The sequence below is a fragment of the Sitophilus oryzae genome, unplaced genomic scaffold, assembly GCF_002938485.1.
Source record: "Sitophilus oryzae breed Bouriz unplaced genomic scaffold, Soryzae_2.0 scaffold_576_pilon_pilon, whole genome shotgun sequence".
In the NCBI taxonomy this organism is placed as follows: domain Eukaryota; kingdom Metazoa; phylum Arthropoda; class Insecta; order Coleoptera; family Curculionidae; genus Sitophilus; species Sitophilus oryzae.
In genome coordinates this window covers 1,372,043-1,384,962 of record NW_022147169.1, presented here as the reverse complement: position 1 = coordinate 1,384,962, position 12,920 = coordinate 1,372,043, and the positions used below count along the sequence as shown (strand labels likewise).

Sequence of the window (12,920 nt, the reverse complement as noted above, 5' to 3'; positions counted from 1 at the left end):
AGTCTCCAAGATACGAGATTTTTTTGAAAAGGATAGGAGTGGATAATTTAACCTAAAGATTAAAAGAGGAACAGTAGATGTGAAAAGATCACAGTGGAACCTGTTGATAGCCACCTTAAAAATTTATCTATCTATCTATTACTACAGAAAAAAAATATTAAAGTTGTGTTGATTACCTCGTGAGTTAAATATCTCAAAATTATATTTATCCTCTCAAACGTATCAGCATTCTTTTCCGATTTAGTAATGGAGCTATCGAAGATGATCAAAAATTGCTTCAGGGAATTTTGGTACATTACGTTTACATTGCTCATTTCTACTATAAGAAAATACAGGATAGATCCTCTAGCAGCAACTGCGCGAAACTCTTCTCTTGCTATGTTAATTTTCTTTTCAGTTTGCGCAGAGACGGAAAGTTTCTGGGTGACTTCTTCTGCTGTTGATTTTGTTACTTGAAGAACGTTGATTAATTCTTCATCGTCGACCTGGAATAATATACTTGAGCTAATTTTAGTAAAAAAAAATAATAAGACATTTAAATGCACAAACAAAAAAAAACAGATGCCTCTAAAATATATTTATTTATTAATTATAACTTTTAATTAAAGGCATCTGAATTTGACATAAATAAGTTATTATAATATTTTCAGGTTTTGTGAAATAATTGTATTTTATGAAATCTTATAACTAAAGTATTCATAAGGGCATTATTTGAATATTATCTCAGAATATTTTCTAAGTAAACATTGTTGATATTATTTTCCAATGTATGCTCTAAAAGGACTTGCTCTATACAGGGTGAGTCTTAAACAAGTGCACATATTTATAAGTGTGGTATATTTTGATATATGTATTGCTCATGCATCTGTAGAGTTAGTAATGTATGGCAATCGCTTCGTTGATTTTAAAGAACATAACATAAATAAACATAACATACGTAAAATTTAAAAATAATCATACAGAAAGTTTGGGCTTTTTGGTTTTATCTTATTAAGTAATTGTTATCAAGTAGTAATTGTTAATTTTGAAGTTTAACTTAATATAATGTCATTTTAACAGAACGTCAACGATTTCTTGTAGACGTATCTGTTTTAAAAAGTAAAGTGTTCTCGAATAGTTCAATTTAAATATTTTAAATAGTTTTTTTTCTTGATTCTTTATATTTTTTTGCTTCCGACGACGGAAAGAGAAAACTTTCCGAAACGTTAAGCATTTTTTTCTTTGTTAGGCAAATTTTTATTACTGTAAACACAACTTCTGACAGCAGCGTCCGTTTAGGTTTAACGCCAGAAGTGTTTACAAAAAATAACTATTTTATTTTGTAGATTTTTCTTGCAGTGCAGTGGCGAAATACCCATAAAGGATTTTTTTGGATATATTTTGGTCCTAGGAACATGTAAAATAATCGCAAAACAATTTCCGGAGCACGTGATCAACTTTGAGTGACAGTGACGATGGCGACAGCGCTGCCAGATTGTGATGAATTAATGAGATGAATCTTAAAAAATATTCTTGTAACAATATATTTATTATATCATTTTTTTATTTTTAATTTAATAATTAATATTTTAGTAATTAACTTATTTATGAACAGTACTCACTAACACTCACAGTATAAATATTTAAATTTAAGGTAGCAGCTACTCGCGAGAAATCGAAATAAGTAGAAATAACTTTGAAAGTGATATGCTGTGCTTATCAATCAGATTTACTTCTCTGACTGTAGTCAAGGGTAATAAATGACTTTTATTGTCACGTTCCCGTTCAAAATAGTTTATCAGGAAAAATAAAAGCTCTTTGCTTCGACTGTTTAAATGCTTCGGCATATTTTCAACACACAAATTTCAAGAAATGCAATACAAAAACTCGAAAATTTGCGCTTAAAACTACGACTTTAAAAAAGACTATGAAAATTGGCAAAAACGAGAATTACTCCTAAAGATTCAACAACAATACGATATTATACAAAATAATGACTGGCATTATGATAATTGACAAATAATAAACGACAGCGATGCTTATCGCGGTGCAATGACACCAACATGGCGATAATAAAAATCGCCTTAAACTAATTTTTGTAGTTTTAATCTAAATAAAATATCTATTACAATCATTTGCTCTATAAAGTAAAATGATGAGCTGCTCGGTATCTTAAATGATACAACAAATTTAAACATTTTTGGCAAAGTTTCATTTAGTCAGGTTTGTAGGCTTTAGTGTCCATTTCGATATGAGTGATGACGCGCATTGGAAAATGTTTTGCGATTACCGTATTAATTTTGCCCTTTTTGTTAAATTTAAGGATTTGTTTTTAATTTTCAGTTAAAAAAACATAATATCTTGATACTATGGCAAAAAAACCCAGTAAAAAGTCCGAATAAATAAATAAATAAATGCCTTTATTGTCAAAAAATGTTTCAATTTGTAGACAAAGGTAAACAAAACAAACAAAGTAAACAAACAAGGTACACAAACAAACAAACAAAAGATAATACAAAACATTATAGAAATAATATTGTCAGTCTTATTGTTTAAAATAAACATTTATAAATGTTTACAATGTCAAAGAACAAAAAAATAAAAATAACATTCAAAAATATTTAGTTAGTTTATAGTAAATATCAATGACCTCCAAATAAATTTATTTCGATGTCATTAGTAAATATAGCAATAGCAAACATTAGACCAGTGTTTACAAGATCAAATTAGATTTTCAAAATATAATTCATTTAGTAAAGAAGCGTAGAAAGCCTTGTCTAGTAAATAAGAGTTCAATACTTTGCGAAATGAAGAAAATGATGTTATGGATTTGATTTCAAATGGCAGGTGATTGTGCATTTTTTTCGAGTTGTATAATATTGAACTTTTAACTAACTCTGAGCGTGGGGTAGGTAGATAAAGATCTTGCTCCGCGTTCCTGAGTGGATAAGTGTGAGATGGCCTTTCTTGAGAAGCTGATACATGCTTACGTATTAGGCAAACGAATTCAAATATAAATAAGGAAGGGAGAGTAAATATTTTTAATTTTTTAATAAACAACCCTTCACCACATTTTTTTTTTAATTTTCAAAGATAAAATAACTCAGCTATTTTAGACTTATTATTTGGAAAACGGTAAAAAGAAAATATGTTTCTTTCATTCTGATCTACCAAACCTGGGTGTGTGAAAATATGTGCACTTATTTAAGATATCCTGTATACTAAAAGTTAATAAAAAATATATTTCCAACAATTAAATGAAATCACAATAATCTGAGTTCTTGATCTAGATAATACTTTTTTATACCAACCAATGAGCCTTCTGTAGAATTCAGTCTGCTTAACAAATTCGTTTCCAGTTCCTTCATACGTTTCTGATTTTCCATAACAGATTCAAACAGAGCAACTCTCTCAGCTTCCAAGTCTGATTTCTCCATAAGGATTACTCTTCCAAGAAGTTGATCTTCCAAACCTACATAAGTAATAAAATGTTAAAATGATAATACTGACAATAGTGAAAACATTGAAAAAAATAGTTATAAATTTAATTATTATTAATAATTTAATGACAGTTTTTGAGTAGTTATGTTGATATATGATACTGCTAGTGCGAGTAACAATTTCGTAGATATGTTTCTACTTTATTTACCTAACATAGTTACTGTAAAATCTATAATAGACGTCTTAGCGCTGATCTCAGGTGAATACGGAGGATTAGGCAATTTTGTAGTGATATACAGCATAAATCCTTTTAGAACATCACATTCCTTATCACCCACAATCACCTTTTCAATACTTCCAGATTTTATAAAGTTCTTCTCAAGTACATTATCCAATACTGGATCTAGTTCAACATCTATGTCTTCAATTAACAGCGGTTTACCTTCAAAGACACACTCACATATTTTGAATTGCTTAAAAAATAACAGAAAAAATAGTTACCCAGTGACAAACAATCTTCCAAATGTGTCCTAAAGTATTTATGATTCAGTTTTGTAATCTGTAAATTGTTGTTTGCCTCTTTGTTTTTGATCCACATTTTGCCTTGATTTTGTGGGTCAATCAGTAAAGGATATGATCTGGATTTAGTTACGATCAAAGCATTTTGTACTGAGAGTTCATCATTAGGTAGTCCTTGCAAGGTCCATTCTGATACAGTAGAGCTTTCCACTAACATGTTTGTAATGTTGAGTTCTGTAGTGAATGGAATAGCTCTAAAAATAAAATAAATAAATAAAACCAAAATTAGTAACGGCAACATACAGTATGTCCCCGGATTGTCTTTACAAGAGGAAACTTTTTTATTATCGATATTTTGAGAAAAATGCATTCTTCATAAAAATTTTTGCTTGTTAATCCCATTTATACTTTTCCAAATTTCCTTAACGTTTTAGAGAAAATTAAAAAAGACATGAAAATATGGTTGAATTTGAATTTTGATGTTGGTAATATGGTAATATAATTTCGATTTCATTCTTTAATTATATTTAGTTATAGTTATTAGCAGGGGGGTGACAGTCATGTGACAGTGAATTAATTCATTCCGTTTAGTTTCGTTTTGGAAGTTCAATTTAATATTTCGGCTGAAATTTATAAATATAAAGGTAATAAAGTATATAAAATATATATTACATGAAGAATTCTGGAGAAAACGACGTTTCTGCAGTAGTAGGTGTGCCCATGTATATGAAAAATAGGTAGTAAATAAACACTGTTTTTACATTTTTTAGATGCAAGAAAATGGTGTTATAATCTCTTTGATCGGCGATTTTTTTGAAAATGTAAACAATTTACAGCAAGGTAAGATCATTTTTAACTATAGCCAACATTAGTTATCTCCATTATGTGCGCTTTATTGTCAATAATGCAATAAATCGGACTGATCATCTGATTATGTTATCCGACTAAAAGTCTCTTTTTGATTCTTTTTGATTTATAAGCCACGTCTCTTTGGGAATAATGGACGCTTTTTTTAAACAGTATATGTATTTATATTTTATACCTTGATATTTTTACATTGTTAATTTTAGTATAAAAAAAAATGTTTTTCTGTTTTCAGGTTTTTGTATAAGGCTTCCGTTTTCATGTTCCTGCCCCCGTTTTCTGTCCCTGATGGCTATGAATACGTGTATTTATTTACAAATTACTGTAAGTCATGCTTATACCTTACTAAATTAGGTTAATTGCTGCAGAAATCATTCAATTCTTTATTTTTTATATTTATTTAGTCACGTTGTCTCATATTTCAAATAAATATGTTTGAATAAAATTTTGTTTTGTTTTATTTATGATAAGAAAGAGTACAAAATACATTTAAACTAAAAGAGGGCCCGCCATTGAATAACCGGAAATGGAAATAAAAATGAAGCCATTATGTCAACCTGTCAATTGGAAAATTAGTTCTCCAGACGACAACGAAGGCTTTCGGTGGCGTATCGTGTTTCCACGATTTAACACAGAGTTGACACTTCTTTCTAGTTAATTATTTTATGGTTATTAGGTTATAGTTAATTTTGATTAACGTATAATTAACGTCATACTTTTTGCTATTATTACAGGTTCACATTTTCCGATAACTATTATCACCTTTTCCGTAACATTGAACCAAATTTTGTGCTTCTTTAACATTTTAAAACAGCAAAAATATGACGTTAATTAAAATTCCATCATAGATAACCTTCCATTAACAACAATCTATCAAAGAACAAAAACAAAATTATATTTCCATAAAAACGCGTTTAGGCCTTCAAAAATTCAACCATATTTTCATCATTTTTTAAATTTTCTATATGGTATAAAATTTAAACTAAAACTAAAACGGAAATTTGGAAAAATGTAAACGGGATTAACTGTTTTAGAATAAGCTGTTATGTTTAAGCAAGTTTTTATGAAGAATGCATTTTTCTGAAAATGTCAATAATAAAAAACTGTTTCCTCTTGTAAAGACAATCCGGGGACACACTGTATACAATTAATTTTAGTTTAGATTTCTATTTACTGTAAAATTAAAAAAAAATCTATACTAATATATAAAATCCTTAAGTGACTGAACCACTCAACGTAAGAAGCTCAATTTTGGCATACAGGTTGATTCTAGGGTGTAGAGGTTCGATAAGAAGGGATTTTTCGAAATTCCAGTTCAAAGAGGGTGAAACCACCCCTCAAATATTACAATATTTTTTATTTAAAAAACGGTCAAGTTTCCGAAAAAACGCTTAAACACGTATATTTTATTTTGTTTTTTTACGTATTTTAAGATTTTTTAAAAATGTAAAATCTGGTCATTGATTAATCACGATCCTGCTTAAAGCGCTTGACGTAAAAAGCTGATTTTTGGAAAACAGATTGACTTTAGGGTGTAGAGGTTCGATAAGAAGGGATTTTTCGAAACTCGAATTCTAAGGGGGTGAAACTATCCCTCAAATATTAAAATATGTTGAAATAATAATTGACGTTTAAAGCTGATTTTTGGCAAACGGATTAACTGTGGGGTGTAGAGGTTCGATAAGGAGGGGTTTCTCGAATCTGAAATTCCAAGAGGGTGAAAACGCCCCTCAAATATTACAATATTTGTTATTTAAAAAACGGATAGTCTTTCGGGAAAATGCTTGGACAAGCATAATTTATTTGGTTTTTTTACATATTTTGAAATTTCTTAAAAAATTATACAGGGTGTTCCAAAAAGTTGGGTAATTTCTTAACCACGATTCTGCTTAAACTGCTTGACGTAAAAAGCTTATTTTTGGCAAACGGATTTTTCGAAAGTCAAATTCCAACGAGATGAAACTACCCCTCAAATATTACCAAGTTATATAACAATATTGTTACGTTGTTTTTTCTCATGCTGACATAAATGTGAGAAAATTTTATCCAGTTTGTATGTTAATGGAAATTCTTGCCTTGCTTTATCATCACCATTACAAATGATTAATTCGACGCGAACGAAGTCGCTAGTACACGCTAGTGTACTTATAAAAGTTTAATTTTAAAATTGAAAATTTCAAAAAAAGATCAACAGAATATCTGCGCATGAAAAATCATATAACCTAAAACTTAATGAGCATTACAATATGCCTTACAGAGATGTAACGTCCTATAAATTAAAAAAAAAAATCTTAGTCTGTACATAAATAACAACTCCTTTAGTTCAAATTTTAGTTGACACGGTTTAATCGATATATCCACAGATAAATAATATAGAAAGAAAGAAGGAACAACCTGTGGATTATTTTCACGAGGGCTGAAACCTCAACATAATTGTAGCATTTAAGTATAAGACAATGCAAATCCCCCTGGGGGAGGACGTCCCCCTGGGGGAGACGTATATCATCTATATAATCAACAAGACTCAAGTCCTCTCGGATAGCACTCCTTTCACCAAAAAGAGAACAGCTGACAGGCATCATTTAATTATTAAAGATGTTTGTGTAATTAGGATTCCTTCGTTTCCTTCTTTTGATTTATTTAACCATAAATTTGCTTTGTGTTTTTGGAATGGAAAATTTTGAAAAATAGAATTATTACCTAGATTGCAAAACGTCCATCCAAGCATTAACCAGCCCCGCTCTAAACTCTTGGTTATACGGACCGCAATAAGACAAGAATCCAGTAGCTAACAACACATCTCCAACGAGTCTTCCTAATTGTTCTTTGAATTCTTTGCTCTGCTGTGTCCATCTGACTTTTTCTCCACCTAAACCTTTAATTAGTGTTGTAGCAGTGTTCATTTTCCTCAAACACGTATTAGCCGCGTCAGTCAATCTTTGTTTTTCCATTACTGCGCAATCGTATTGCTCTTTGACTTGTCTCAAAGATTGTTCACGTTCTTCGAGTTGCTGTTCGGCTCCAGCGAGGTCTTCCATCGCGATCTAGTACAAAATTAATAATAAAATATAGTAAAACCGGTTTATCATATTATTATAGTCTTTAATTTTGACAAACAAAAATAATATCATATTTTAGTTTGGTTAGTGTCCAACGTTATTATATTCTATTGAACCTGCTGGGTGAGAAACTTAATCATTCTAGTACAACGAAACCGTATTACAGAAAATCTTTACATCAAGGTAAGTAAAATGTGTAATGACAACATTTTAACAATTGAAATATCAATTATATGAATGAAATCCAGTTATTTAAGCAATATTTTTAAGATAAACATTGGTACTTTTCAAAAGGTATGTAATTTTTTAAATAAAAACAGTGGAAATTAAAAAAAAATGATTATAAATTTTAGGTAACCAACTATGATGAGATAAATATTAGTCAAAACAAAAAGATAACTGGCTTTACCTTTAATCTAGCTTCTTGCATAGTTAAATTAGCTTTTAGGGGTAGAACTTCTCTGTTAACACTATGGAAAAATGCCATTGCTTTAGTCCACGACAGAAGACCTGCATTTAATAAATATATTTATGTTTAAACTCTCGCTTGAATGTAATTCTAAAATTGTTTAAATATCTACATAAATTAGTTTTAGAAATAAGATGTTAGAGATAAAGTCTTAGTTGTTTAAGTAAACCTGAAAAATTGAAATTGTCATTTTTCATAACTTATGTTGATATGATCAGCATTTATTTATTGGTCATTTTATTCAGACGATTTTGTTTAATTTAACCAGACAAAATACATAGGTTTCTGAGCGATCAATAAATTAGAAAGCCGGCCTCTTAATAAGAAGTAAACTCATCGGCAAAAGTCTTGCACCCCCTTACTATTTTAATAAAAAATACATTTCAAACTAATTTTTCGTGGAAATCAATAGATGTTAAAGTTATGTTAAAAAATAACACAAAAAAGGGAAAACTTTCACCAAGTTTAATAACATATTTTGCCAAAATACAAAAAAATGCAGATTCCATCAAGAAAAATGTTTGACAAAAAAGAGAAAATAAATAAATAAATAATAAATTCTGACAAAATTAAGGTTACTAATAGAAATAATGCCTCCTCGATTTATTATGAGTGCATCAAGTCGTCGGGGCATCCCCACTTTACGGTTGTTTATGGTTTCTTGAGGTAAGTTTTAATATTCCTCTTGAGCGACAATGATCAACTCCTGGCGATTTCTTCGTGGGTTATTTCTGCGAAATACAGCTCTGGTGATGTAGTCCTAGACATGTTCAATAGGATTCATGTCGGGGGAGAGTGGAGGCCAGTCCAGATGAGTTATTTCCCCTTTATTTAATGCTTCCTGTACCATCCCAGCTCTGTGAGGACGAGCGTTATCATCCATGAGAATAAAATTATGGCCGATTTCTTCTCGCAGTGGATAAATTATTGGTCTGATTACAGTTTCCACATACAAATGGGCATTCATCACCTCAGGAATATGAGTGAGCTCTGTTCGCCTATTGTGCATGATGCCACCCCAGAACATCTCAGTTCCTCCTTGATAACGAGCAACAGCAAGGGCTGTATTCAAGCGATGCTGCCTCCCTGCCTTCCTCCACGCTCGCTGACGATAGTCATCACTGATCAAACCTATCCTGGTTTCGTCAATAAAAATTGCGTTTCTCCACTGAGGTAATAACCAGTTCTGGTGTTCTAGAACTACTCTAGCCTACTGTAGCCTCCTTTGCCTATGGTGTAAAGTTAATAGAGGGACTCGCAGTGGACATCTATGCCGCAATCCAGCATTAGAAAGTCGCCTGGAAATGGTTCGGCTTGATATCACTCGGTGGTAAGTTCTTTGAAACTGAGATCGTAGCCCTCGAATTGGAACTGACCGATTTCTTCTGGCAAATTGAGCCAATTAGCGATCCTGTCATTCAGTCGTTACCCTTGTACGGCCCAACATAGGACGAGATCTTACATTTCCGGTGTCCATATACCGTTGTATAATTCGGCTTACAGTACTTCGCACTAAATTTAAACGATCAGCAATTTGATGCCTGCTGAGACCTTCTTCATGCATAGCGATAATTCGGGCCTATCGAAGGCAGAAATTTCGTGCACTGGTATTTTTGTCGCCTTTCACAACACTTACTACAAGATTGACCTCGAACTGAGAAACAAAATTTGACCGTAAATAGCTAAATCATACACATTCCATCGATAAGGTTTTCTTTCATTACTTTTAGGACCTATTTTTTGTAGACACATCTTAAGGTATTTGTACACATAGCCACAACAATATGCTATGCAAAGAAATAAATTTATTTGGGGGGTGCAAGACTTTTGCCGATGAGTGTATTAATTATTGTAATTATATAATACAGGGTGAGTTTCCTACGATGTTTTCTACGGGTGATGTTTTCTCGGAAACTACTGGGGATAGAAAGTCGGTTAAATGGGGAAAGAATTGCAGTTTTGTGTGATCCTGAACACGCGCTTTTTAGATTTTTGTAAAAGTTCATGGTTTACTAGATATTTCGAAAAAAAAACAAATTTCGGCTATTTCCAAAAATTGGCCCTAATTCCATTATACTCTATTTTAGACAAAAGGTTTTCAGATAAAAGTTGTAGATAATCACATCCTTAATAAGTTTGCATCCTCCGTTTTTTTTCCAAAGCCTGCCATTTTTGACATATGACACAAACATAAATATGTTTTTTTTTTAAATGGAAACCATAGTTGGCCATGACTTCATAAAAAGCGCCGTTTTTAAGCTTTTCAGCGATATAAACTGTAATATGTTTCTTTCGAAAAATTACTGAGTTACAGCCAATTCTTATCATTTTTAAAAAATTTCACTTAGTTAGCCATGGGAACAAGTTCAATCGTCGTTGATCTCAGTAATGTGAAACTGTCACATCCAAACTTTGTAAATTAAAATAAACAAATATTGTAAATATGAATTTTTCAAATGAAGAAAAGCGTGTAGGATTATTGGTTCAACTTTTCTTGGCCATACATTTTCGAGGATACGTTGACCAGTGAACGTTACTTACGTTTTTTAGAAAAGTTAAATTTAGATACTCGCGTATCAATAGAGTGGTTTCAACATGACTTTCATTATGACACTCCCCCTCATAATGAAAGAAATGTTAAAAATTATTTATATCATAATTATGCAAACTCAGGCATAGGAAGAGGTGTACCAATTGCATCTCTGTCACCTGACTTATCGATCACCTGATCCTCGATCACCTGACCTATCCATTTTAGATTTTTTTATGCGGTATGGTTAACAACAAGGTTTACAAAAGAACTTATGAATTAAGAGAGGCACTCGAAGAGACGGAGCGGGAGAAGTTTATTAAAATCGACCGGCCGTTCTGTGGGAAAAGCTTGTAATTCAGTTTTCAAAACAATGGCGGTTTTTTTGAACATTTGCTAAAATAACTTAAAGTGTATGTAGTGATATTAGTTTTTTAAAATTCTATTTTGTGTAATGCTAATTGTAAAGAACCGTTTAATAAAATATTCTGTCTTTTTATAAGTTATAAATCATAACAGAATAAGAATACCATACCAACTAAGTGAAATTATTTAAGAAAGATAATAATTGGCTATAACTCAGGAATTTTTCGAAAAAAAGATATTACAGCTTATATTACTGAAAAGCTTAAAAAAATGCGCTTTTTACGAAGTCATGGCCAACTATGGTTTTTAAAAAAAACATATGTTTGTGTCATATGTCAAAAATGACAGGCTTTAGAAAAAATTGAAGAACCCAAACTTATTAGGGATGTGATTATCTACTGGAAATTTGTACTGAAAACTTTTTGTCTAAAATAGATTATAATGGAATTAGAGACAATTTTTAAAATAGCCAAAAATTTTTTTTTGTAAAATCTAGTAAGCCATGAAGTTTTTCAAATCTGAACGGCGCATTTTTATGACCCCACAAAACTGCAATTCTTTCCCCATTTAACCGACTCTCTATCTCCAGTAGTTTCCGCGATACCCATAGAGAAAATCGTAGGAAACTTACCCTGTATAAAAATTATATCTGTTAATACAGTAGATTTATTTTTTTATTTATACCTTGTAATATCTGTAAGGGGAGTTTGGGATAGGATGCGTCTCAAATAGCCTCTCCTATTCAAATGTCAACCTCACCTTCACGAGTGGTAATTAATTACCCGGTACTCCCTGTTAGATGACTGACGAGGCTCTGACGTCCGAATGATTGCCGGTATAAGCAATCCCCCATTTACTGGCCAACAGCCTCGGGTGGAGGAGCTAGTAAATGGAACACTCTTTGTCCTGGGTTTGGGAAACAGGACCTAAAGGCGGATGAACCATGAGGCAGGTCAACGGCATAAGAATACAGAAGGCAACGGGAAACCACTGTATTAAAGATCACCAAGATATCCCAAGAGAATCAAAATGACCTCATTTAACTCGAAATTTTCCGGAGGTAAAAATAGTTCCCCAATCGGATCTCCGGGGGGAACAGCGTTAAATGATAAAAACAATGAAATCAGGGTGAATTTAGGAAATAGGATGAAGATTGGTACATGGAACGTACAAAGTCTATATGAAGCTGGGAAATTGGCTAACTTAATGCAAGAAATGGACAGGCTGAAAATAGATATTCTGGGGGTGGCAGAAACATGGTGGCCAGACGTAGGAAAATGTGTAACGCAGGGAAAAGTTCTTTTCTATTCAGGAAACCAAGACAAAAACCATCGTAAAGGGGTTGGAATAATAATTCCAGAAAAAATATCCTCGTCAATAATTAACTTCCTGCCACATTCCGATCGCATTGCGCTGCTTAAACTGAAAGCACATCCAGTCAATCTTCAGTCAGACGCACCAGAAGATGAAGTCGAAGGGTTTTATGAAGAACTAAGACAAGTAACACAGGCAAACGTTAAAAAACATGAAATGAACCTCATATTGGGTGACTTCAACGCCAAGGTTGGAAAAGGAATACGAGACGAACTGGTTTGGTTTGGTTGGTTGGGCCCTTATGGATTGGGAGAGAGAAATGAACGAGGCGAACGGCTATACCAATTTTGTCAAGAAGAACAGATGAAAATAACAAACA

General features: G+C 32.0%; 1 protein-coding gene across 1 annotated transcript in view; it reads right to left on the bottom strand.

The window, feature by feature from the left end:
- The window catches only part of LOC115887460 (dynein heavy chain 5, axonemal), a 109,100-nt gene that overhangs the window by 15,337 nt on the left and 80,843 nt on the right, over positions 1-12,920 (bottom strand). The window contains exons 49-54 of the mRNA XM_030906895.1: positions 8,272-8,372; positions 7,504-7,847; positions 3,922-4,193; positions 3,629-3,862; positions 3,291-3,451; positions 177-485 (exon numbers count right to left, since the gene is read on the bottom strand). Of these exons, the coding sequence (XP_030762755.1) occupies positions 177-485; positions 3,291-3,451; positions 3,629-3,862; positions 3,922-4,193; positions 7,504-7,847; positions 8,272-8,372 (1,421 nt within the window). The remainder of the gene's footprint in view (positions 1-176; positions 486-3,290; positions 3,452-3,628; positions 3,863-3,921; positions 4,194-7,503; positions 7,848-8,271; positions 8,373-12,920) is intronic.